The following is a 24454-nucleotide window of genomic DNA, read 5'->3' on the forward strand; positions in this document are numbered from 1 at the left end:
CCTTGGCACCAGAGGCAGAAGCTTACCTACTTGAAGGTAACACCGCTTACTGTTGCCCCTAGTGTCCGGTTTCCATGTCATCTCCCGACATCCTCAGACATGGATGAATGTCGAACACTGACTTCTATCACCAGTCACCTAGCTGGATGTAAACCCTTTTGTTCTGCCTAACCAATGCCTGAGCTGTGTATGGTGGCACTTCAGGAGTTGAGTCAAAGGCTTCGAGAAGTCCTAATTCGTTTAAACAGTCTTCATTTTAATTTGACTTTAGGCTACTAACAACAAGCTAGCTTTGTGTTGGAGCCTATTTCTTCCCATTCAAAGAATAAGAGGTACGCCTACCTATTTGACAGACAGAATTATAGTCTACTATGAATATATTTGGATTTTGTCAGCCAATTCCTTCAGTCACCATGCACTCCTTAAATATCTCAGTGTCAGTGAAGATCGTGGTGTGTTAAGTTAAAACCAGGGCTCGAATTGAGGGGGTATGAGAGGGTAATTTGGCTTTTGTTAAAGAATATGGCTAAGAGCATAGGTCTTTTCAACGTCATAGATTTAGCCGGTGGTAACCTTGTTAGCTTAAGATTTTACAAAAATAAAACATACTTCGAATTAAATAACAATGAAATGAAAATGCCTTAAGCTTTATACAACAAGTGGGTGTAATCCTGAATGCTGATTGGTTAAAACCGCATTCCAGCCGGTGTCTATTCCACAAGTTACCACTGGCTAAATCTATGACGTTAAAATGCCTATTTACTCTGTTCCATCTGATTGTGCAATCCACTGTCTCATCAGCCCAGCCAAGGAATTTATAAACCTGATGTCCACTATAAAAAGCATCTAGACATTATCTCACATTTCTTTTAGACTAACATTTCGTTTTCAGCAGCGGAGAGTCGGGATGAGACAGACAGGCAGGCAGCGTTACTCAGCCAGTCAAAATCATGAATCAACTGGCATCATTTTTATGGATATATGCAAAAAAATGTCAATTGAAAAAAGGTAAAACAAAATGAAGTACAGCTAGTTTGCAGTCTTTCCAGCTTCAGTTTGAAGCGATTGTGTTAGCTGTGTTGTTGGCTAGCTCCTCTGGACAACAGTGTCCTGACGAGTGAGCACATTTTCTTAACCAGGCGAAATCGGGCCTCATTAACTCATTGTTGTGGATGGATCCAAATGTCACTAGAAAACAGCTGTAATGGAAAATGTTTGTGCTTATCTAATAACCAATTTCTGTGTTTATGCAAGTGACTGATTGAACGAATCCTCACTATCAGTATCTGCAATTTGGCAGTAAGCCCAGACCCTTGTTTTGAGAACAAAAGGATATCTCAGGTTCAAGGTCTCAGCTTGGAGAGAAGAAACCTTGTGAGGTATTGGTCTGTCACATGCATGAATCAGTATTGGTCGGTCACATGCATGAATCAAACATTAAATGATGATTTAATTATGAATGATGAATAAGCTAAATCATGCCTATGTAACGTATCTGTAAGCAGTATATAAGAGATCTAACGGGACTTCCCCGATAGAGCTCCTGACAGACGTGTACTATGGTGCATCAAGTTTGTTGGAACCTCTCCAGTTAACTGTTAATGAACAATGATTAATTTAAGATTGTCCATGTGTAGAATTTCCATAACACAGCTTAAACAAATGCAAATGCAGCTACTTTGCTGTTATTCTGTCAGTAAGTTAGCCGTAGTTGGCTAGCTAGCAAGCAAGGGATGAGAAAGTTGCCAGCAAGTATGGCAATGGAACATTTAGAACTAACGACTGGGTCGCGTCCATAGATACAGAACAAAAAGACTTAACGACTGGGTCTGGCAACCGAACCGATAGAACGAACGACCAGCCGGCTTGGTTAGCAACCCTAGATTTGTGTCAGGCCTATATCTTGTGGAAGGATGAAATAGTATGAATAAATTCATCAAAATAACGTTTTTTATGAAAATATGTCAATCATTATTTGAATATGTTTGTAAAATGATAATGCCCCAGAAGCCGGTGTTTGGAGGATTTATTGGCACGGTTTGCCAGCCCTTGACACACCAGTTCCAATATCAAATCAAATGTTGTTTGTCACATGCACCGAATACAACAGGTAGACCTTCCAGTGAAATGCTTACTTACAAGCCCTTAACCAACAATTCAGTTTTAAGAAAAATACATAAAAAAATAAAAATAAATGTATGAAATAATTAAAAAGCAGCAGTAAAATAACAATAGCGAGGAGATATACAGGGGGTACCGATATAGAGTCAACATGCCGGGGTACCGGTTCGTCGAGGTAATTGAGGTCCTCCAAACTGTCACGCCCTGACCTTAGTTATCTATGTTTTCTTTATTACTTTGGTTAGGTCAGGGTGTGACGAGGGTGTGTATGCTTGTTTTGTATTGTCTAGGGTTTTTTGTATGTCTAGGGGTGTTGGTAAGTCTAGGCATATGTATGTCTATGGTGGCCTGAATTAATTCCCAATCAGAGGCAGCTGTTTATCGTTGTCTCTGATTGGGGACCATATTTAGGTTGCCATTTTCCCTTGGGTATTTGTGGATTCTTATTCTATGTTTAGTTACCTGTCTGCACCAGCCATATTAGCTTCACAGTTCGTTTTGTTAGTTTTGTTCAGTGTTCATTCTTAGAATAAAGAAGAATGTACGCATACCACGCTGCACCTTGGTCTCCTCCTTTTGACGGCCGTGACACAAACACTGGCTTCTCGGACATTACAGTCATTGTAAAGTGCCTTTGAATCCACTTTAAGAAACACGTTTGAGGATCATGCGGTGAGCTATGCATGCCTCCATTCATTTAGCCTAGCAAATGCTCATAAACTCAGATCCAAAATCCAAATAACTTCACAGATCTTCATTGTAAAGGGTTTAAACACTGTTTCCCGTGCTTGTTCAATGAACCATAAACAATTAATGAACATGCACCTGTGGAACGGTCGTTAAGACACTAACAACTTACAGACGTAGGCAATTTAAGGTCACAGTTATGAAAACTTAGGACACTAAAGAGGCCTTTCTACTGACTCTGAAAAACACCAAAAGAAAGATGCCCAGGGTCTCTGCTCATCTGCATGAATGTGCCTTAGGCATGCTGTAAGGATGCATGAGGACTGCAAATGTGGCCAGGGCAATACATTGCAATGTCCGTACTGTGAAACGCCTAAGACAGCGCTACAGGGAGACAGGACAGACAGCTGATCGTCCTCGCAGTGGCAGACCACGTGTAACAACACCTGCACAGGATCGGTACATCCGAACATCACACCTGCGGGACAGGTACAGGATGGCAACAACAACTGCCCGAGTTACACCAGGAACGCACAATCCCTCCATCAGTGCTCATACTGTCCGCAATAGGCTGAGAGAGGCTAGACTGGGGGCTTGTAGGCCTGTTGTAAGGCAGGTCCTCACCAGACATCACAGGCAACAACGTCGCCTATGGGCATAAATCCACCGTCGCTGGACCAGACAGGACTCGCCAGGGGTGATGGTCGGATTCGCGTTTATCGTCGAAGGAATGAGCATTACACCGAGGCCTGTACTCTGGAGCACGATCGATTTGGAGGTGGAGGGTCCATCATTGTCTGGGGCGGTGTGTCACAGCATCATCGGACTGAGCTTGTTGTCATTGCAGGCAATCTCAACGCTGTGTGTTACAGGGAAGACATCCTCCTCCCTCATGTGGTACCCTTCCTGCAGGCTCATCCTGACATGACCCTCCAGCATGACAATGCCACCAGCCATACTGTTCGTTCTGTGCGTGATTTCCTGCAAGACAGGAATGTCAGTGTTCTGCCATGGCCAGCGAAGAGCCCGGATCTCAATCCCATTGAGCACGTCTGGGACCTGTTGGATGGGAGGGTGACGGCTAGGGCCATTCCCCCCTGAAATGTCTGGGAACTTGCATGTGCCTTAGTGGAAAAGTGGGGTAAGATCTCACAGCAAGAACAGGAAAATCTGGTGCAGTCCATGAGGAGATGCACTGCAGTACTTAATGCAGCTGGTGGCCACACCAGATACTGACCGTTACTTTTGATTTTGACCCCTTTGTTCAGGGACACATTATTCAATTTCTGTTAGTCACATGTCTGTGGAACTTGTTTAGTTTATGTCTCAGTTGTTGAATCTTGTTATGTTCATACAAGTATTTACACATGTTAAGTTTGCTGAAAATAAACGCAGTTGACAGTGAGAGGACGTTTCTTCTTCTGCTGAGTCCATATTCCTATGCCAGAGTCAACACACATCTATTCTGTGACAACAATACCATGTGACAAGTGTTTATAGGCCATACCTGATGATATGCGGCAGCTGTGTTAAACAACAAATGTGTTTCTCTTGAATTCATCGCTGATCAGATACTTCAGTTGTAACTGGTTTTCGTCAGGTATCCCTCATTATAAACAAGGTACAGTCCCCTACAGTAGTTATACTCTTTTCTTTCCTATAAGTTTCACATAATTAACACTAAATCATGTCTGGAGATGAATCACAAAGCACTCTACATTCCTTATAGATGCAACAGAAATAAGCATGCAGTCTCCCCCAAAATATTAGATTATTATTATTATATATATTTTTTTCTTTTCCTTTTTTTTTTTTTTCCTGTCTCAGGTAAATGTCATACATATCCTTACTGTAAGATTAGAAAAACAGATGGGATTTAAAATCATTCAAACCCAACACTGGATCAAAGCCCAGAATGGATTGGCCTAGATTCACATATTATACATAGTGTAGCAGCCATTGGGCATAACTACAGTAAATACAATGCATTTTGTGATTTTAGAAGGTACAGTAAAGGAACAGAAGAACACAAGAACCATGCTCTTGTGTTAAAGTGCAGTATGCCTTTCCTGCTACTCCCTTAGCTAGTGGCCATCTTTTCATCTGTCGACCCTTCGATCTATCCATCTTGATCTGTCAATCTAGTATCATTCTGAGAGGACTTCATGGTGCGATGTTCAGAGAGGAAGGACAAAGAAGGCCGCCAGCGGTCTTTAGGGACAGGATGCGGCGAGGTCACTGGAAAGGAGGTGGCATCACAGACTTTCCAGCTGCAGAGGGAACAATGAGAGTTAACATACGCAATACATACAAACGTATGTGGACACCCCTTCGAATTAGTGGATTCGGCTATTTCAGCCACACCCGTTTCTGACGGGTGTATATAATCGAGCACACAGCCATAGACAAACATTGGCAGTATAATGCCCTTACTGAAGAGCTCAGTGACTTTCAACGTTGCACCGTCATAGGATGCCACCTTTCCAACAAGTCAGTTCGTCAAATTTCTAAACTGCTATAGATGCCCCGGTCAACTGTAAGTGCTGTTACTGTGAAGTGGAAACCTCTCGTAGCAACAACGGCTCAGCCGCAAAGTGGTAGGCCACACAAGCTCACAGAACGGGACCGGTGAGTTCTGAAGCGCATAGCGTGTAAAATCACCTGTCCTTGGTTGCAACACTCACTATAGTTCCAAACTGCCTCTGGAAGAAATGTCAGCACAATAACTATTCGTCAGGAGCTTCATGAAATGGGCAGACGCACACAAGCCTAAGATCACCATGCGCAATGCCAAGCGTCGGCTGGAGTGGTGTAAAGCTCGCCACCATTGGACTCTGGAGCAGTGGGAACGCATTCTATGGAGTGATGAATTACGCTTCACCATCTGGCAGTCTGACGGACGAATCTGGGTTTGGCGGATGCCAGGAGAATGCTACCTGCCCGACTGCATAGTGCCAACCGTGAAGTTTGGTGGCGGAAGAAAAATGGCCTGGGGATGTTTTTCATAGTTTGAGCTAGATCCCTTAGTTGGGGCGGCAGGTAGCCTGGCAGGTAGGACTGTTGGACCAGTAAACAAAACGTTGCTGGATCGAATCCCTGAGCTGACAAGGTAAAAATCTGTAATTTTGTCCCTGAGCAAGGCAGTTAACCCACTGTTCACGGGCGATTCTGTGCTTCCAACTTTGTGGCAACAGTTTGGGGAAGGCCCTTTCCTGTTTCAGCATGACAATCCCTGCGTGAACAACGTGAGGTCCATACAGAAATGGTTTGTCGAGATCGGTGTGGAAGAACTTGACTGGCCTGCACAAAGCCCTGACCTCTAGCCCATCAAACACCTTTGGGATGAATTGGAACGCCGACTGCGAGCCAGGCCTTATCGCCCAACATTAGTGCCTGACCTCACTAACGCTCGTGACTGAATGGAAGCAAGTCCCCGCAGCAATGTTCCAACATCTAGTAGAAAGCATTCCCAGAAGAGTGGAGGCTCTTATAGCAGCAGAGGAGGGACCAACTCCATATTAATGCCCATGACTTTGGAATGAGATGTTCGACGAGCAGGTGTCCACATACTTTTGGTCAAGTAGTGTAAGTCAATGGAAGGTGAGCTGTGTATTAGGTGTGTATTGCATGGTGTGGTTTGATGGAACACAGACAATCCAGGTAGTTTCTCTTCATCTCACCTGCATCTTGCTGTAGATCCAGGGCAGTAGGCTGGACACTTTGGTGTAGACTCCCGGCCTGTTACTCTGCCCACAGCCGCTGCCCCAGCTGGTCACGCCCACCAGCTGCCAAAGGTTGTCACTGGCTTGGCACACCAGAGGACCACCACTGTCTCCCTGTGAGAGAAGAGGAGAGAATGGATGAATGAACAGTTGAAGTGAGTGGCCAAGGTGTGGAAAGCACCTGCTACAATATACTGTATGTTTTCATGTCGTGGATAGCAGATGAGGTAGAAGGGAATTTGAGTAGTGAAAGAGACGATTTTCTCAGCCCAAAGGCGTCTAAGATGAGGACAAGAGTTGGTGAGTAGCAGGAGGGGACAGCTGTGGATTACTGAAATTCTGAATTTTAATGAATAATGTTGGCACCAAACGTTCTAAGACAGTTAGTTAGACTCTGGGAAGAATTTAGAATGTTGCTGTCATGGAACATCTGGTGTCCTTACGGAGGTCAGTTTGACAAAACTCAGCACCTATGGCTCTGTAAAAAAAAAAAAAAATATATATATATACAGTATATATAGTATTTTGTATGTTAATGGAATAGGGAGAGATTGAGGTGAAAGGTAGGAGAAAGAAGGCTGAAAGACTAGTCGGTCAAAATGGAAGCCATGCTGACAGCGGCACATTGTACATATGCTCCAGAGGCAGCGGCTTAAACCTCTAGAGCATCCTAGGGGCCTCATTTCTAACCGCTGCGTAAATTTCACACAAAAAATATTGAGATTTATAAACTTGGTGTACGCCGTACATACACATTTCCCGTTATAAATCAGACTTGACGTAAAACTGAGTGTGTGAACAAGCATTATAACTCAGCCTGGAAAACACCCTCCATTCAACTTTTATGGTAACACTAAAGCCTTCAATTTTCTGTATAACTTGGATCTATTGGAATTAGGCCACGGCAGTTTCTAAAAGAAACAGCAATTGCGAAGTTTTTGGAGGTGTTGGCAGAAACGTTTAATCTTTTGCAATAACTCATGCTGTATCTGGCAAAGGACTGGGACAGTTTCTGAAAGAGAAAGCAATGGCTAATTCTTGTGGACCTGCCAGCAGAACATTTTAGTTCAACAATGTTTTGTTGAACATTGTCGACGACAAGGTCACAACATCCGATCCTCGTTTGCTAAGTCAAATGACACCGCTGGTTCTGCTCACACTGCCCTACCCTGTGCTTTGACCTCTTTCTCCCCTCTCTCTCCAGATGAAATCTCGCGTCTTATGACGGCCGGCCGCCCAACAACCTGCCCGCTTGACCCTATCCCCTCCTCTCTTCTCCAGACCATTTCCGGAGACCTTCTCCCTTACCTCACCTCGCTCATCAACTCATCCTTGACCGCTGGCTACGTCCCTTCCGTCTTCAAGAGAGCGAGAGTTGCACCCCTTCTGAAAAAACCTACACTCGATCCCTCCGATGTCAACAACTACAGACCAGTATCCCTTCTTTCTTTTCTCTCCAAAACTCTTGAACGTGCCGTCCTTGGCCAGCTCTCCTGCTATCTCTCTCAGAATGACCTTCTTGATCCAAATCAGTCAGGTTTCAAGACTAGTCATTCAACTGAGACTGCTCTTCTCTGTGTCACGGAGGCGCTCCGCACTGCAAAAGCTAACTCTCTCTCCTCTGCTCTCATCCTTCTAGACCTATCGGCTGCCTTTGATACTGTGAACCATCAGATCCTCCTCTCCACCCTCTCCGAGTTGGGCATCTCCGGCGCGGCCCACGCTTGGATTGCGTCCTACCTGACAGGTCGCTCCTACCAGGTGGCGTGGCGAGAATCTGTCTCCGCACCACGTGCTCTCACCACTGGTGTCCCCCAGGGCTCTGTTCTAGGCCCTCTCCTATTCTCGCTATACACCAAGTCACTTGGCTCTGTCATATCCTCACATGGTCTCTCCTATCATTGCTATGCAGACGACACACAATTAATCTTCTCCTTTCCCCCTTCTGATAACCAGGTGGCGAATCGCATCTCTGCATGTCTGGCAGACATATCAGTGTGGATGACGGATCACCACCTCAAGCTGAACCTCGGCAAGACGGAGCTGCTCTTCCTCCCGGGGAAGGACTGCCCGTTCCATGATCTCGCCATCACGGTTGACAACTCCATTGTGTCCTCCTCCCAGAGTGCTAAGAACCTTGGCGTGATCCTGGACAACACCCTGTCGTTCTCAATTAACATCAAGGCGGTGACCCGTTCCTGTAGGTTCATGCTCTACAACATTCGCAGAGTACGACCCTGCCTCACACAGGAAGCGGCGCAGGTCCTAATCCAGGCACTTGTCATCTCCCGTCTGGATTACTGCAACTCGCTGTTGGCTGGGCTCCCTGCCTGTGCCATTAAACCCCTACAACTCATCCAGAACGCCGCAGCCCGTCTGGTGTTCAACCTTCCCAAGTTCTCTCACGTCACCCCGCTCCTCCGCTCTCTCCACTGGCTTCCAGTTGAAGCTCGCATCCGCTACAAGACCATGGTGCTTGCCTACGGAGCTGTGAGGGGAACGGCACCTCCGTACCTTCAGGCTCTGATCAGGCCCTACACCCAAACAAGGGCACTGCGTTCATCCACCTCTGGCCTGCTCGCCTCCCTACCTCTGAGGAAGTACAGTTCCCGCTCAGCCCAGTCAAAACTGTTCGCTGCTCTGGCACCCCAATGGTGGAACAAACTCCCTCACGACGCCAGGTCAGCGGAGTCAATCACCACCTTCCGGAGACACCTGAAACCCCACCTCTTTAAGGAATACCTAGGATAGGATAAAGTAATCCTTCTAACCCCCCCCCCCCTTAAAAGAGTTAGATGCACTATTGTAAAGTGGTTGTTCCACTGGATATCATAAGGTGAATGCACCAATTTGTAAGTCGCTCTGGATAAGAGCGTCTGCTAAATGACTTAAATGTAATGTAAATGTAAATGTTTTGCATTGACTTTTCCCCCAACCTAAATATGCCGCACTGCGAATTCTAAAACATTGTCTAGGCTACTCAAAACATTTTAAATTACAGTAGGCTTCTCACAGTAGTTGCATACATTATGCAATGTAAAATATCAACTGTAATGTTCACCTGTTAAATTCAACTGTCTGTTCACCTGTTCAATTCAACTGTACGTGCTGCCTATGGGATCGCATAGGCTACAGCAAAACTTGAAATACATAGCCTATCTATTTACTAGGCTACTAGGCCCAATTAAATGAGATGTGCATGGTATTTTTTTAAATGGCTACTCCGTGAATGCATCACGGCCAAAAAAAGGTGAGGAATTTATTCTGCAATGGTTATAATAATGAAATAAAATAGATGTGTCTAATTATTTTAGATTCCAAAAACAAAAAACATTTTCGCTCTTCTCACTAATGGCAAATGGCTGCATCTCGTTCCCCTTTTTTTAGATAGTAAGCGCGTCATCATATCCCGTATTTGCACAAAATACTTATTTGCCTGCTTGCAATACAATACTTCAAGCACTAGAAAATGTGTTTAGGCATGGTCTGACGTTTGCGTGGAGGTAAGCATATAATCACGCCGAGTTCAGTTTGTATAAATGGCAACTTTTGCGGTAAAACTGCAGCACGCATGGTTTGGGGTATATTTTGTACGTACACAATGTTTATAAAATGAGTCCCAAGCCCTGTAAATAGAAGAATTCAACTGCAATATGTGGACATGTACCTGACAGGAGTCCCTGCCCCCGTTGAGATCTCCGGCACACAGCATGTTGTTGGACACACTGCCGGAGTATACCTTGGAGCTGTTACACACACGCACGTCGATGATGTCAACGGCCACCTCCATCAGGTCTTTGGAGGGTTTCGCTGTGAAGGGACACATACAGTACACGGTCATTCTCCAAACAGACACACACACACACTTCAGCTAGCGACACTATGACTAGTTGCACTATGCAAACTGTTGCTCTACTGAATATAGCATGTGTTTTCTGCAATGAAAAGACATTGAGATTGGATGAATGATGCACGTGTAGCCTCCTTTCTCCACATCACTCTTTTTATATCACAGAGACGGACGGCAATTCTGGGAAATGCCAGATGGGCTGGTTCATTTTTAACCCAGTGGGCCTGTCCAAATTGTTGTTGTTTCTTGTGCAACATGATACAAAAAAATGGCTGGTGTGGGGGCCTCGAGGATAGAAATGGGCCGGTGTGTGAGAAATACCCGGTCCGAATTCTGGTCCCAGTCTGTCCCTGTTGTTTCACTCTAGAAAAGCAATATTTAATTTAGTATAGTCCATTTCTCACTCCCTTGTCTCTCTTCCTACCTGCCCCCTCATCTGTTGTTCCGAATCCCGAGGTCCAGCATTTGGTTCCATGGGGGAATGTCTGGTCAAAGGCTGGCAGACAGGCAGGCTGAACTGCATCTGAATCAAAAAAAGACAAACAGTAAGTTAGATAAACAGAGTGGGCATTCTGACTTCAGACACATACGTAACACACAGTTACAAAAAATGACACACACGTATGCACACACACCCATATGACGTTACCATTCTGAGTGTGGATGCATCCCGGACATTTAGAGCTCAAAGGGCAAACATTTTTACAGTGCTGTATTGATGCTAGCGTTTCCCTAGCGTTTCCCTAGCGTTTCTCTGATATTGAAGGAATAGAGCTGGGACTCACTAGTGAAGTCCACTGGTGAGGCCAGCTTCAGTATGGCGATGTCCTGGTCGTTGGTTACATTGTTGTAGTTCTCATTCACGATGATCTTCTCCACGAGGTAGGGAGAAGGAAGCTTGTCTTGTGACACCACTCCTCCGTACACACGCCACCTACTGGCATCACGAACCGGGGGGAACGACCTTCAATGGGCACGGGAAAAAATACAATAAAACATATATTACTTTACTTCTCAAACCAAGGCTGTAGCTTATGACACAGATTATGTTATTATTATTATTATTATGGTAATAAGGTGTATAATTGAGTTGAGATTGGTTGTCAAGGTGAGGGTTGTTGAGGTGATGAGGGGTTGTCATGCTGCTTATTCTTGAGTCGTGCTGAGCGAGTTGCTGCACAGATTCACTACTAGTCTGTGTTTTATATGGATATGTGCAAGTAAAAGGACTGACATTCTCCTGAGGCTAGTGGCGCGTTCATGACCCTGTCGGAAACTCGGGAAATACAAGCTTCAGAGTGAGGGAAAAAATCTATTTGAATTGTCCTCTAACTGGTCATTAAAAGTCAGAATCCCTAGCATCGCCTGAGTACTCCGGTGTTTTTGGATATGCTGAACTCTGACTTAGGAAATTACTTTGACAACAGCATTTTTGGACTTTAAATGACTTTTTGTTGTTTCATTCATCAAAAACAATCCATTTATATGTTGTTGTTTTTTACACTGTTCACGAGCATTATAGCTGTAGTTTCCGTTTATGGTTGGAGCAGCTAGCTTGCCGTTAGTCAATTGGCATTCTCAACGAGTTCAAAACAAGTCGGATTTCACTCCGTCACGAACGCAGCAGAGAGGGTACGGTGGAGCTATTACCAAGGGTCTACATAGCGCATCTAGAATTAGAACCAAGGGATCCGTTTGGAACTGAGCATTGTTGTCCTCTAGTCACTGACCTGGGGAAGCAGTGGGCGGCTGTCACCACAAAGTCAGGGGACACCAGGACCCCTCCACATATGTGCGATCCACCAAAGTGTAGAGAGAGTTGCCAGGGCCATTGGCCCAGCTTGGCAACACTGCCCCCTATGATCCGGGATGACAACTGTTGACGTCCACAATCTTGGAAAAGGGGAAGAAGTGATCAAATGTTTGTATCTAATTATAACTAGAAGTCAGACTTCAAATAGAAGGTTGATATAGACCTGCCTGGTGAAATATGAACAGATGAGGGCTCCTTACCAATACACTTCAGAGAGACAGTATTCTGGTCTGGGCAGGACGAGCTACACAGCAACAGAAGCACAACCATGTCAGGAACTCAGGATCGAACATTAAACCACACTGGAAAACATGCAGCATGGTTACAGATGATTTGAAACTTCCTTCATGAGGCTTATAATGCAGCTATAATGATGACGTAACATTACATTCCGACCAGTCATGACAGATAATGACAGTGTGTGACTTAACGCCATCATTCCCTCGACATTACATGGGACTAAAATGAGTAAATACATATGTGCTAAGGTTTGTAGAGGAGTTCTCTTACCTGACGTTGACCTGGCCCTGGATGGGTAAAGACGATCTGTTGTTCAGGGTTAGACCAATTGACTGCTGGGATTTCACTGCCTTGGTTGCAAAGGACCTGCATGGTCGACACACACAAACACATTTAGATTCTGTCTGCCAAAGCAATACGAGAATCAATTCCCCTCCCATGAAGCATTCCCAGAAAGTCATTTGCCACAGGCACACCAACCCCAGAGAGAGAGGAGCGCAGAGATTCAATCTGAGAGTAAATACTGAAAATGGCAGCAGTGAAATTAGACGTCACCGAGCAAATGTCTGTGAGAGAAAGTAGTTGCTTTGAGAGGTAGCGTATACAAAAAAGGCTGTTGTGAGAGAAAGTGATTGCTCTCTAAAGGTAGCTTATAAAATGGCTGTTGTGAAATAAGGGGATGTCTTACTTTCTGAAGCCCAGTTGGGCACAGGTTCGGTCGGCGTAGCTCTGGTCCCATCCCTGGTAACACACCGGGAGAAAACGACCGTCCTGAGACGTTCTGACTTGTAGAGCACCGTCCGCCCCAAACCTCACTGGAGAGAGAGGGAGAGGAGGGGGTAGAATAACAAGATACAAAAAGGGTTATATGTTTCACTGCTTGTCATACCTCGTCCACCTGGCTTTCATTTCTGTACACCTACCTGCAAGCCCGTATGTCGTGTGTGCTTACCACAGCTGGACTCGTCCGTGCCCAGTTGGCAGTCCCGCAGAGCGTCACATTGGACGGTGGAGTTGGAGCAGGTGTCATGAACGGGCACGCTCAACTGCTTCTCATGGTGCCCTTCATCCTCACTGTCATGGTGGTCGACGGTGGCCGCCGCTGTTGCCAACCTGGTACCGTAATGCACTACCCAGAGAGAGAGAGAGAGCGAGCGAGAGAGAGAGAGAGCGAGCGAGAGAGCGAGCGAGAGAGAGAGCGAGCGAGAGAGCGAGCGAGAGAGAGAGCGAGAGAGAGAGAGAGAGAGAGAGAGAGAGAGAGAGAGAGAGAGCGAGCGAGAGAGCGAGCGAGAGAGCGAGAGAGAGAGAGAGAGAGAGAGAGAGAGAGAGAGAGAGAGAGAGAGAGAGAGAGAGAGAGAGAGAGAGAGATGTCACAGCTGATTTGAAACAGCCTTCATGAGGCCTATAATGTAGCTATAAGAGACAGATAGAGAGAGGCAGGGGAAGGGTTGGATGGGATAGGTTGGGGGGCACGGAGAACGTGTAAGGGTGGGGAGAAGAGGAGAGACAGAGGAAGTGGTAGCAGAGGAAGACTGTCAATGTCTGTACAAATACAGAAGGGAAAGGGGGGATACCTAGTCAGTTGCACAACTGAATTGCATTCAACCGAAATGTGTCTCCCGCATTTAACCCCACCCCTCCTGAATCAGAGAGTAGCTTACAAATAAATGAGTAAACAGGCACACATACATGAGTAAAAACACCATATGAATAAATATGACGACAACCCTGGCCTTACCTCCTAGCCAGATGGCAATGGCCAGGAGGAGCAGCAGAACGATGCCTCCTGACCCACCAAAGCACTTGGCACTATCATTGCAGCATTTGTGTTTCTTCTTGTTGTCAGGAAGAGCTGGAACAACACACACACAACATACATATCAAAACAGATATATCTTCCCCAGGAGGCCATATACAAACATTACACTGAGTGTGCAAAAACATAAAGAACACCTTCCTAATATTGAGTCGCACTCCCGTTTGCCTTCACATTGGATCATGGACTCTACAAGGTGTCGAAAGCATTCCACAGAGATACTGGCCAATGATGACTCCAATGCTTCCCATAGTTATGTCAGGTTGGTTGGATGTCCTTTGGGTGGTGGACCATTCTTGAAACACACAGGAAACACTTAACCCAGTGTGCCTGGCACCTACTGTCTTGCCCATTCACCCTCTGAACGGCACACATACACAATCTATGTCTCAATTGTCTCAAGGCTTACAAATCCTTATTTAACCTGTCTCCTCCCCTTCATCTACACTGACTGAAGTGGATTTAACAAGTGACATCAATAAGGGATCATAGCTTTCACCTGGACTCACCTGGTCAGTCTACGTCACGGACAGAGCAGGTGTTCCTAATGTTCTGTACACTCAGTGAATAGACACCACATAATGCAGACAGATAACTAGGGAGTTAAAATCACACTTCTTTCTCAAGGATGTTATTGTATTGTATTGCATTTTTTGTACTTCTGTTGAAATTCTGATTATTTTACACCTACTTTCACTGGTGGTTAGTAGTCCCCTGAAAGCAAATAAGGAATGGAGGGAACTAGACTGGGACAGAACTGGGATAGTCAGCAGATCGAGAGTACGACTCACATATACTGGGCTGGCAGATGTGCTGCGCAGCCACTGGTGGGGGGTGCTGGGGGATGTAGTATAGCTGGTTGGGAGGAGTGTGCCGCGGACCCGCCCCATAGACTGCCTCTTCATAGGACTGGAGGGGCGGGGCGGTGTGCACCTCAACAGAGTAGTATGGAGGAGGGAGCTCGTTCTGCAGGGGAGAACACAGAGGGAAAAGACAAAAGGTTAAGCAGTCAGTCATTCAAAGAAATATTCGGATCAAACGCCCATGTGGGAACTTAAAGTCCCAGTGTTTTGTATCATATTGTATATATTTAACACTGTAAAAGTGTAAAAAAAAACATTTAATCAGTTTTATTTCCTGATAGTTGGTAATTGATAATACAATCTACACAGGACCTTCAAAATGACGTCGCTAGGCGGTATAGGTTTATGGCCCAGTGCAGTCAAAACCGTGATTTCCCTGTGTTTTATATAATAATACCATGAAATTGTCAGGTTTTGGCCAGGACTGTTCTGTTTTTTTGTCACTAGATGTCCCCATTGCACCTTTTTTGTACCTTTTGTTTTTCCCTTGCTCTAATTATTGTTTGCACCTGTATGTCGTTCCCTTGTTAGTATTTAATCCCTGTGTGTTCCTCAGTTCCTTGCTCAGTGTTTGTATGTTAGCACCCAGCCCCAGCCCAAGCCTTGTTGTGAACATATATTTTTCTCTTGTTAGATTTTCCAGAGGTTCTCTGGTTTTGTTCTTTTGTATTTTGGTTTAGTCTTTTAAGGTTTGTTTTTCCCTTGCTGTTTTTACCACTTTGTGGATTTCTTTGTATTTTGGAAGATATCTATTTTTTATTAAACCACCATCTCTAGTACTGCTGTGTCTGCCTCATCTTCTGGGTTCTGCCGATTTAGTGACTGTTTCTCGCACCGGGTCCTGACAGAAACACTGAGCCATTAAAATGAACCCAGAGGCAGCCAGTACCCAGGACTTTTTTCCCATGCTGTCCCACCACGAGGGGACTGTCCAACGTCACGAAGCTGCTCTGGTTCAGCAAGAGGCCTTAATGGCTGGACATTCTCAACTTCTGTCGGAGATGATGACTTCCATAAAGCAGATTTCTGATCAACTTTCTCCTGCAACCGCTTCTGCTCCAGTTCATCAGATTCAAGTGCCCGTGGCAGTTAACCCCCTGGCTGAACCTCGTCTGCCGCCTCCCCAACGGTTCTCAGGTGATCCGAGTGGTTGTAAGGGGTTTTTCACCCAATGTTCTCTCTCCTTCGAGCTGCAACCCTCGTCATTTCCCACCGACCGGTCCAAGATAGCATATATCATCACCCTGCTGTCGGAAAAAGCCCTAGCCTGGGCTACTGCTGTGTGGGATGCCCAAAGTCCCTGCTGTGCCAGCTACTCTACCTTTGCTGAAGAATTCAAGCGAGTGTTTCAAGGTCCTACCAGCGGTCCTGACTCAGCCAAACAGCTCCTGACTCTCCGCCAAGGTCGGCGCAGCGTGACGGACTATGCCATCCAGTTCCGCACGGTGGCAGCAGCGAGTGGCTGGAATGACGAGGCGCTCACAGTGTGCTTTTTGAAGGGTCTTTCCGACACCATCCAAGATGAACTGGCCACTCGGGAACCACCGGACAACCTCGAGTCCCTGATCAAGTTGGCTTCACGCATAGACCAGCGTCTGAGAGAGAGAGAGCTCAACCGTAGATCTCTCACCCTAGCTCCTATCGGTCCCAGCTCCGAGTCTCCACCTTTATCCCCGCTGACTCCACCGGAACCCATGCAGGTTGGACGCATCTCCCAGGCTGAGAGAGACCGCCGGATGAGGGAGCGATGCTGTCTATATTGCGGCAAACCGGGCCATTTCCTCTCCACGTGTCCCGGGCTCCAGGGAAAACGCACTCTCCCGTGCAGGCCTGGGAGGACGGTAACGGGAAACATAACCTCCTCTCATCCATCCAACTCCCGCCTGCTCATTCCAGTTACCCTTTCCTGGGACAACCACGAGCTTCCCCTTCAAGCCTTGGTAGACTCTGGAGCCGCAGGTAACTTCATGGATGGTGTCTGGGCGAAGGAGAATGGCGTTCCCTCTGAACCTCTAAGTGACCCCATAAGGGTTACTACGTTGGATGGAAGCCCTTTGGGATCTGGACTTGTCACTCGTGTCACTACCCCCTTGCGTCTTTCAGTTTCCCAACACCAGGAAGTGATGAACTTTCATCTGACCTCGTGTTCCGAGTTCCCTCTCGTCCTTGGATACCCCTGGCTTCACAGCCATAACCCTCACATCGACTGGTCTGTGGGCACTATCAAGCAGTGGGGTCCTACGTGCCAAGCCACTTGTATCTTCCCAAGTTCCCCGAGTTCCCCTCCCGAGTCTCTAGAATCCATCGACCTGTCCCGAGTTCCCGAGTGTTACCATGACCTCAAACCGGTATTTAGCAAACAGAGGGCCACCAAACTACCACCCCATAGACCTTACGATTGCCCCATCGACCTGTTTCCGGGCACCTGCCCTCCCAGGGGTCGGATCTTTTCCCTATCTCCTCCCGAACGAGCTGCTATGGATACCTACATCAAGGACGCTCTGGCAGCAGGCCTCATGCGTCCATCCACCTCGCCGGCGGGAGCAGGGTTTTTCTTTGTGGCCAAAAAAGACGGGGGATTACGTCCTTGCATCGACTACCGGGGACTTAATGCCATAACCGTCCGTAACCGCTACCCGCTACCCCTTATGGCCACAGCCTTTGAGCTGCTCCAGGAAGCAGTGGTCTTCACTAAGCTTGACCTGCGGAACGCATACCATCTTGTGCGGATCAAACCCGGTGACGAGTGGAAGACCGCTTTCAACACGCCTACTGGTCACTACGAATACTTGGTGATGCCCTTCGGCCTGACCAACGCCCCGGCTGTGTTCCAAGCGCTCATAAACGATGTGCTTAGGGATATGCTTAACATTTTCGTGTTTGTTTACTTGGATGACATCCTCATCTTTTCGAGCTCCCTTCAAGAACACACTAAGCATGTCAGACAAGTGCTCAAACGCCTCCTAGACAGCCATTTGTACGTTAAGCCGGAAAAGTGTGAATTCCATTCCTCTCGAGTACAGTTCCTGGGATTTGTAGTGGAACCCGGTCGAGTCCAGATGGACCCCAAGAAGGTAGGGGCGGTAGCAGATTGGCCCACCCCCAAGTCCGTTAAGGAAGTTCAGCGTTTCCTGGGCTTCACTAACTTCTACCGCAAGTTCATCAAGAACTTCAGCTCGGTGGCAGCCCCTCTCTCAGCTTTAACCAAGGGTGGCAACACAAGGTTTCTGTGGGGAAGAGAAGCTGAGACGGCCTTCCAAGGACTCAAGCAGCGCATCCTCTCTGCTCCCATCCTGACACTACCGACGGCGGATGAACCTTTTGTGGTGGAGGTAGACGCATCAGAGGTTGGTGTTGGAGCTGTCCTGTCTCAGAGGGGTGAAGACAAGAGGCTTCATCCTTGCGCCTTCTTCTCTCACCGGCTTACCCCGGCCGAGAGGAATTACGATGTGGGGGATCGTGAACTCCTAGCGGTTAAGATGGCATTGAAGGAATGGAGACACTGGCTCGAGGGGGCTTCTCAACCGTTTCAAGTGCTTACGGACCACAAAAATCTGGAGTATATCCAGCAGGCGAAGCGGTTGAACTCCAGACAAGCTCGATGGTCTCTTTTCTTCAGCCGATTCCAGTTTATTCTCACCTATAGACCCGGGTCGAAGAATCTCAAACCGGATGCCTTGTCACGAGTCTACTCTCCTGCCATTCGAGAAGATACTGACATGACTGTTCTTCCTGCCGCTAAGATCGTGGCTCCGATCTCGTGGCAAGTGGAGGATACCGTGAAACAAGCTCAAGCCATCGAACCGGGCCCTGGAGGAGGTCCTGCTAATCGGTTGTTTGTTCCCAAGGCAGCAAGGTCCCAAGTCCTTCTGTGGGGGCACTCCTCTCGCCTCACCTGTCACCCGGGCGTAGGTCGCACCTTGGAGTTCATCCAGCGTAAGTTCTGGTGGCCCACCATAAAAGAAGACGTTGCCACTTTCGTCAAGGCCTGTTCCGTGTGCTGCCAGGGCAAATCTTCTCACCTCCGCCCTCAAGGACTCCTTCACCCCTTATCTATTCCCCACCGACCCTGGTCCCATATCTCGCTGGACTTTATTACTGGCCTTCCTCCGTCCCATGGTAATACTACGATCCTAGTCATCATCGACAGGTTTTCTAAGGCGGCCAGGTTTGTTCCCTTGACCAAATTACCTTCTGCCAAGGAAACAGCTGAGTTGGTGATTAACCATGTGTTCCGAGTCTTTGGCATCCCGCAAGATATGGTTTCCGACAGAGGTCCCCAGTTCGCCTCAAGGTTTTGGAAGGCCTTCTGCCAACTCATAGGGGCCACGGCCAGTTTATCTTCAGGGTACCATCCGGAGTCCAACGGCCAAACTGAGAGGATGAATCAGGAGCTGGAAACCACCCTCAGATGTATGGTTTCCAACAACCCATCCACATGGTCATCCTTCATTGTTTGGGCCGAGTACGCGCACAACACCTTGTGCTCCTCCTCCACTGGTATATCCCCGCACGAGTGTCAGTTTGGCTATGCTCCTCTATTGTTCCCGGACCAGGAGGCAGAAGTCAGAGTGCCTTCAGCCTCGAGGTTCATCAGACGCTGTCGGCTTACGTGGAAGAAGGCCCGTCTTAATCTTCTGCGTTCCTCACAGCAGTACCAACGACAAGCCAACAGACGTCGCCGTCCCGGTCCTACCCTGTACCCCGGCCAGAGAGTATGGCTCTCAACAAAAAACTTACCGCTACGGGTGGAGTCTCGCAAGCTGTCCCAGAGATTCATCGGACCCTTTAAGATTGCCAGGAGAGTCAATCCCGTTACTTTTCGCCTGCACTTACCCAGATCCCTTAAAATCAATCCCACATTTCACATTTCTTTATTAAAACCTGTTGTTTTTTCTCCCCTTATTCCGGCAGGCAGACCTCCCCCTCCGCCCCGTGTCATCGGAGGCCAGTCAGCTTATACCGTCCACCGGATACTGGACTCCCGCCGGGTGCAGCGGTCCTGGCAGTATCTGGTGGACTGGGAAGGCTACGGTCCCGAGGAGCGCTCCTGGGTTCCTGCCAAGGACATACTGGACCCTGACCTCATTCGTCAGTTCAGGGCCCTCCACCCTGAGAAGGCTGGTAGGAACGTCAGGAGCCGTTCCTAGGAGGGGGATTCTGTCAGGTTTTGGCCAGGACTGTTCTGTTTTTTTGTCACTAGATGTCCCCATTGCACCTTTTTTGTACCTTTTTGTTTTTCCCTTGCTCTAATTATTGTTTGCACCTGTATGTCATTCCCTTGTTAGTATTTAATCCCTGTGTGTTCCTCAGTTCCTTGCTCAGTGTTTGTATGTTAGCACCCAGCCCCAGCCCAAGCCTTGTTGTGAACATATATTTTTCTCTTGTTGGATTTTCCAGAGGTTCTCTGGTTTTGTTCTTTTGTATTTTGGTTTAGTCTTTTAAGGTTTGTTTTTCCCTTGCTGTTTTTACCACTTTGTGGATTTCTTTGTATTTTGGAAGATATCTATTTTGTATTAAACCACCATCTCTAGTACTGCTGTGTCTGCCTCATCTTCTAGGTTCTGCCGATTTAGTGACTGTTTCTCGCACCGGGTCCTGACAGAAATTGTACAAAATATGATAATGCCCTTTTAATGTAAGAGCTGTTGGAAAAGACAGTCTGAAATGTCATTGTTTTGTTGGGGTGGAGTTTTGGGCTGCCTGGTGACATCACTAGGTGGTAAATTAGTTAATAGACCAATAAGAAAGAGGGTTCTAAACCTCTCTACCAATAACAGCTTTTCTTGAGTTTTCCCCTCCCCACTCACACCACTCCAAGACAGTCCTAGGAAAATTCTTGCTTGAGAAATTGCTCTTTGCTAAAAAGCTATTTGTTTGTCTTTGATCATTTTAATTGAGAACAATCACAGTAAGGTACTTAATTATTAGCCAGAAATGATTTGATATTGAGATAAAAATGTTGATTGGATATTTAATAGACCAATAACAGAGTTCAAAACCATTCTGCCAATAACAGCTAGTTTTCAGTTCTCCTCCCCACTCAGTTCACTCCTAGACAATCTTAGCAAAAGTTTTTTTTGAGAAAGTTTTTTGCTTAAAAGCTATTTTTGTTAATTTTTTACTATTACAGAAAGCCACTGAATTGTTTGCCAGAAATGATTTGCTATTGAGATTTTTTTTTTTAAACGTCTGCATTGGGCCTTTAATAATCCCCAGTAAAACAACTTCCATGCAGGAACCCCGATTCTCCCATAAACAACAGTGTATGGGGGTGCTGCCTAGAGGACACATGTTGATTGCGAACAGCGCTTACAGATGGTTGATGATTGGTGAAAAACAACCACATTCTAGTATCTACAAGTTAGATATAACTCATTGTCATATCCATTGTCATACCCATAATCATATCATCCTCATCGAGCAAGTGTGAGATCCCAACACCTGAATAACCAACTCAAGCACAATGGAAGGCCCCATGTCTCTAGGCAACAATGTGCCGAGATTCCCAATTGGCCCCTTATTAATTTCCTCCACTCTTTATCATGCTCTCATTTCTGCTTTATATTCATCTGCTCCTCATAGCGCTATCAAGCATCTCAGACAATAGAGCTAATCAACGTTGCCAAGGACAAGCTCACATTGCCCCCCCCAGGAGTCTCTATTGTTGCCACGGAGAAGAAAGGTGGCTGCCATGGAGACAACAGAACAGCAAATTCCAAAAGGAAGTTGTGGTCGTCCCCCTGTCCCTGGCTGGCTGCTGCCAGGTTGTATCACACACGCAGGTGATTTGTAACCCACATTCAAACACGGGTGCAGGTCGGTCAGTCTGATAGTGTGCTTCACCCCCCCCCCTGGTGCTGGATGACAGACAGCCAGGGTTCAATATTGCCTTTGAGTTCTGTCTCTCTTTTCCTTGACGCTAAATGAACACCTTTTCACTTTACACTGTGTGTTTATTCAGGGGGGGTGGGGGTGGGGTGGATTCCAGTCATGTTTCCTTATGACGATGACATTGCTTTTAACTTCCCTAACGGGTTCTGATGTTGGGACTTTGGCTGATCTGCGCATGGCAATGTTTATGTTGCAATGACCGACATGGAAAGAATCTGCTTCCTGTACAACATGCAGGCACACACATAAATTACCTCCACACTGATTCTCACCGTTAGTTTTTATTCTGTTTATTTAGAACCTAACGGACAACTAGATAAAGCTCAAACCAAGTTTATTCACCCACCGGGTCAAACAGCTGCAAAGACAAAGACATGTTTACACGAGCACATATTTATATCTTCCTCCTACGCTGAGTCTCCTCGCACATCTGGACAGCCAATACATCTCTGTTGCTAGGCAGGACTTTAGTGATTCCTGTTCTCTCACTTCATCTGACCTGACCTAGGCCCAACTTCCTCACTCCTCCCCAAATCACGGCTGTCCTGCCTTATCTGTTGACTGAAACCAGACTGTGGCCCTTCTCCCCCCCCCCCCCCCCCCCCCTAGGACACCTGAGACGTAACAATAACATGTTCTTCCTGCACTCCCCTTTCTCACTCAGTAGATTTCCACACCCTCAGTTCTAACATGGTAACATGAATAAGGCTATTTCCTATTTCAAGTTCAGAAGTTATTACCCAACACCACAACGGATGAGTCGTGTGCTCTTGCTCTACATCTACAGTGGATGTGCTCTGGATTGGTGGAGATTTACACATCATTGCAAAATTCTTAGGTGGAGTTTTGATTTCAGAGGGCCTAGGCTGTAGTGATGATCACAAGGATCACTAGATCCTTTAAGTCTACAGCAGACGTGGATCATATCGAAGTGTTTGTCTGGTTGAGGATGATGAGCACAACAATAAACAAAGATGGGACTTGTTGTTTGTTTGAGAGAAGTCTCCAGGGCACAGTCAGTAATAATACCAGTTTATAACCTAAACCTTTTCTTTGGTAAACAGCTCCAGTTTCATGACCATTGGGCACCAAACTCCAACGCAAACGAACCAGAATGCTGCCCCAAGTGGATAAGAGCCGGCTTGCCTGAATTCCCAACTGAATCGACATAGGTCAATAGACATTGTTCCAGGTTTTAGGTTTCGGTTACATTTCAAAGGGAAGACCGTACATATAAACAATGAAGTCGTTATATACTGTAACTTTGAACTTCAATTCCAAAGAGTACCTTTGAGCTCAATAGTAGATGTGTAGGTAAAATGGAACCAGCCCATATTGATTGTTGATTCACTAATCGAGACAGATAAATCCTCTCTGTTACAGATTGAACATCACAGTAGCAGGGTACAGGGGGCACATTGGGCTCATTTCCACCAAAAGCCTTATTTCACAATCTGACCCCCGTATTTTGGTTCCACAAACTGGGTGAATAGACTAGTTTGAGACATAAAACCACTATCCATTTAGATGAAGAACCTTGCCTTTCAACACAATATTTTCCACATGGAGGATTCAACATCAATTCAAAACACCATGCGAAGCAACACAGTAGAGAGATCGGAGACAGAGGCAAATCGCAATGAGATCATATGGGGCTCCAGCTACACACCAGCTTGACCCTGTGCCTCGGTCTCCTGGTATCAACACAAATTTGTTCACGTATCCTGCAATCTGTCCATAATGTGGCAAAAAGTACAACTTTTGAGAACATCAGCAATACACAAGGAAAGGCCACTATTAGTTAAATAACCCACCCTGACAGAGGTGAAAGTGAGAGTACGAGTACAGCATGGTCAGTGTGTGAGAAAGAAAATAGTCTTGTTTTGGAAGCTGGTGACAGAAGTCAGCCCAGGGGAAACAGATAGAGAACCAGAGAAGCAGAGAACAAGGGGGAGAGGATAAAGGAAGGACTTACAGGGTCATGCTTTGCCATCGGACGCTGGGGGAGCAGTGAGGAAAGTGGAGGTGAGACCTGGTAGGAGAGGCTTTCACAGGGCCACTCAAACAGTCACAGAACGGTGATCAGAGCTGACGCCAGATTTGGCACTCCTTCTTTCCTCTCGGTGTCTAACCCTGAACACCTCCACCCAGGCCACACAGGTGGGACTGCCTCCCTCCATCCAACCCCTCCCTCTCTCATCTCCTCTTCACTGAAATTGGTGTGTCCCAGTGCGCTACTTTCCCACCCGCCAGACCGGTTTCAAGGCAGCCAAGGAGAGACAAAGATTGATTCACACCGTGTGGCCTGCTCCATTCCGGCTCAGGTGACACCAGCTGGGCAATCAGAGCCAAGTACCAAAATGGCGTCCTCTCAGACAGCCACGTTTGACCTATGTGGCAGATCTTTTTCTCAGGACCTCAGTTTGAAAAACTCTGTCAGTAAAGTCA

General features: G+C 46.6%; 1 protein-coding gene across 1 annotated transcript; it reads right to left on the minus strand.

Annotated features, from left to right (window-relative positions):
* Window positions 1-4108: 4108 nt before the first annotated feature.
* LOC139547722 (transmembrane protease serine 13-like) lies at window positions 4109-24174 on the minus strand. Its single transcript, XM_071356739.1, has 13 exons — window positions 23982-24174; window positions 15041-15215; window positions 14172-14285; window positions 13386-13562; window positions 13122-13248; window positions 12704-12799; window positions 12394-12437; window positions 12111-12273; window positions 11166-11344; window positions 10805-10903; window positions 10198-10340; window positions 6489-6644; window positions 4109-5078 (listed from the first exon to the last, which is right to left on the minus strand). Exons 1-13 carry the CDS (start codon window positions 23997-23999, stop codon window positions 5064-5066), a joined length of 1506 nt encoding a protein of 501 aa, XP_071212840.1. The 5' UTR covers window positions 24000-24174; the 3' UTR covers window positions 4109-5063.
* Between the last annotated feature and the right edge of the window lie 280 nt (window positions 24175-24454).

The sequence above is a fragment of the Salvelinus alpinus genome, chromosome 21 (assembly GCF_045679555.1).
Source record: "Salvelinus alpinus chromosome 21, SLU_Salpinus.1, whole genome shotgun sequence".
NCBI classification, from domain to species: domain Eukaryota; kingdom Metazoa; phylum Chordata; class Actinopteri; order Salmoniformes; family Salmonidae; genus Salvelinus; species Salvelinus alpinus.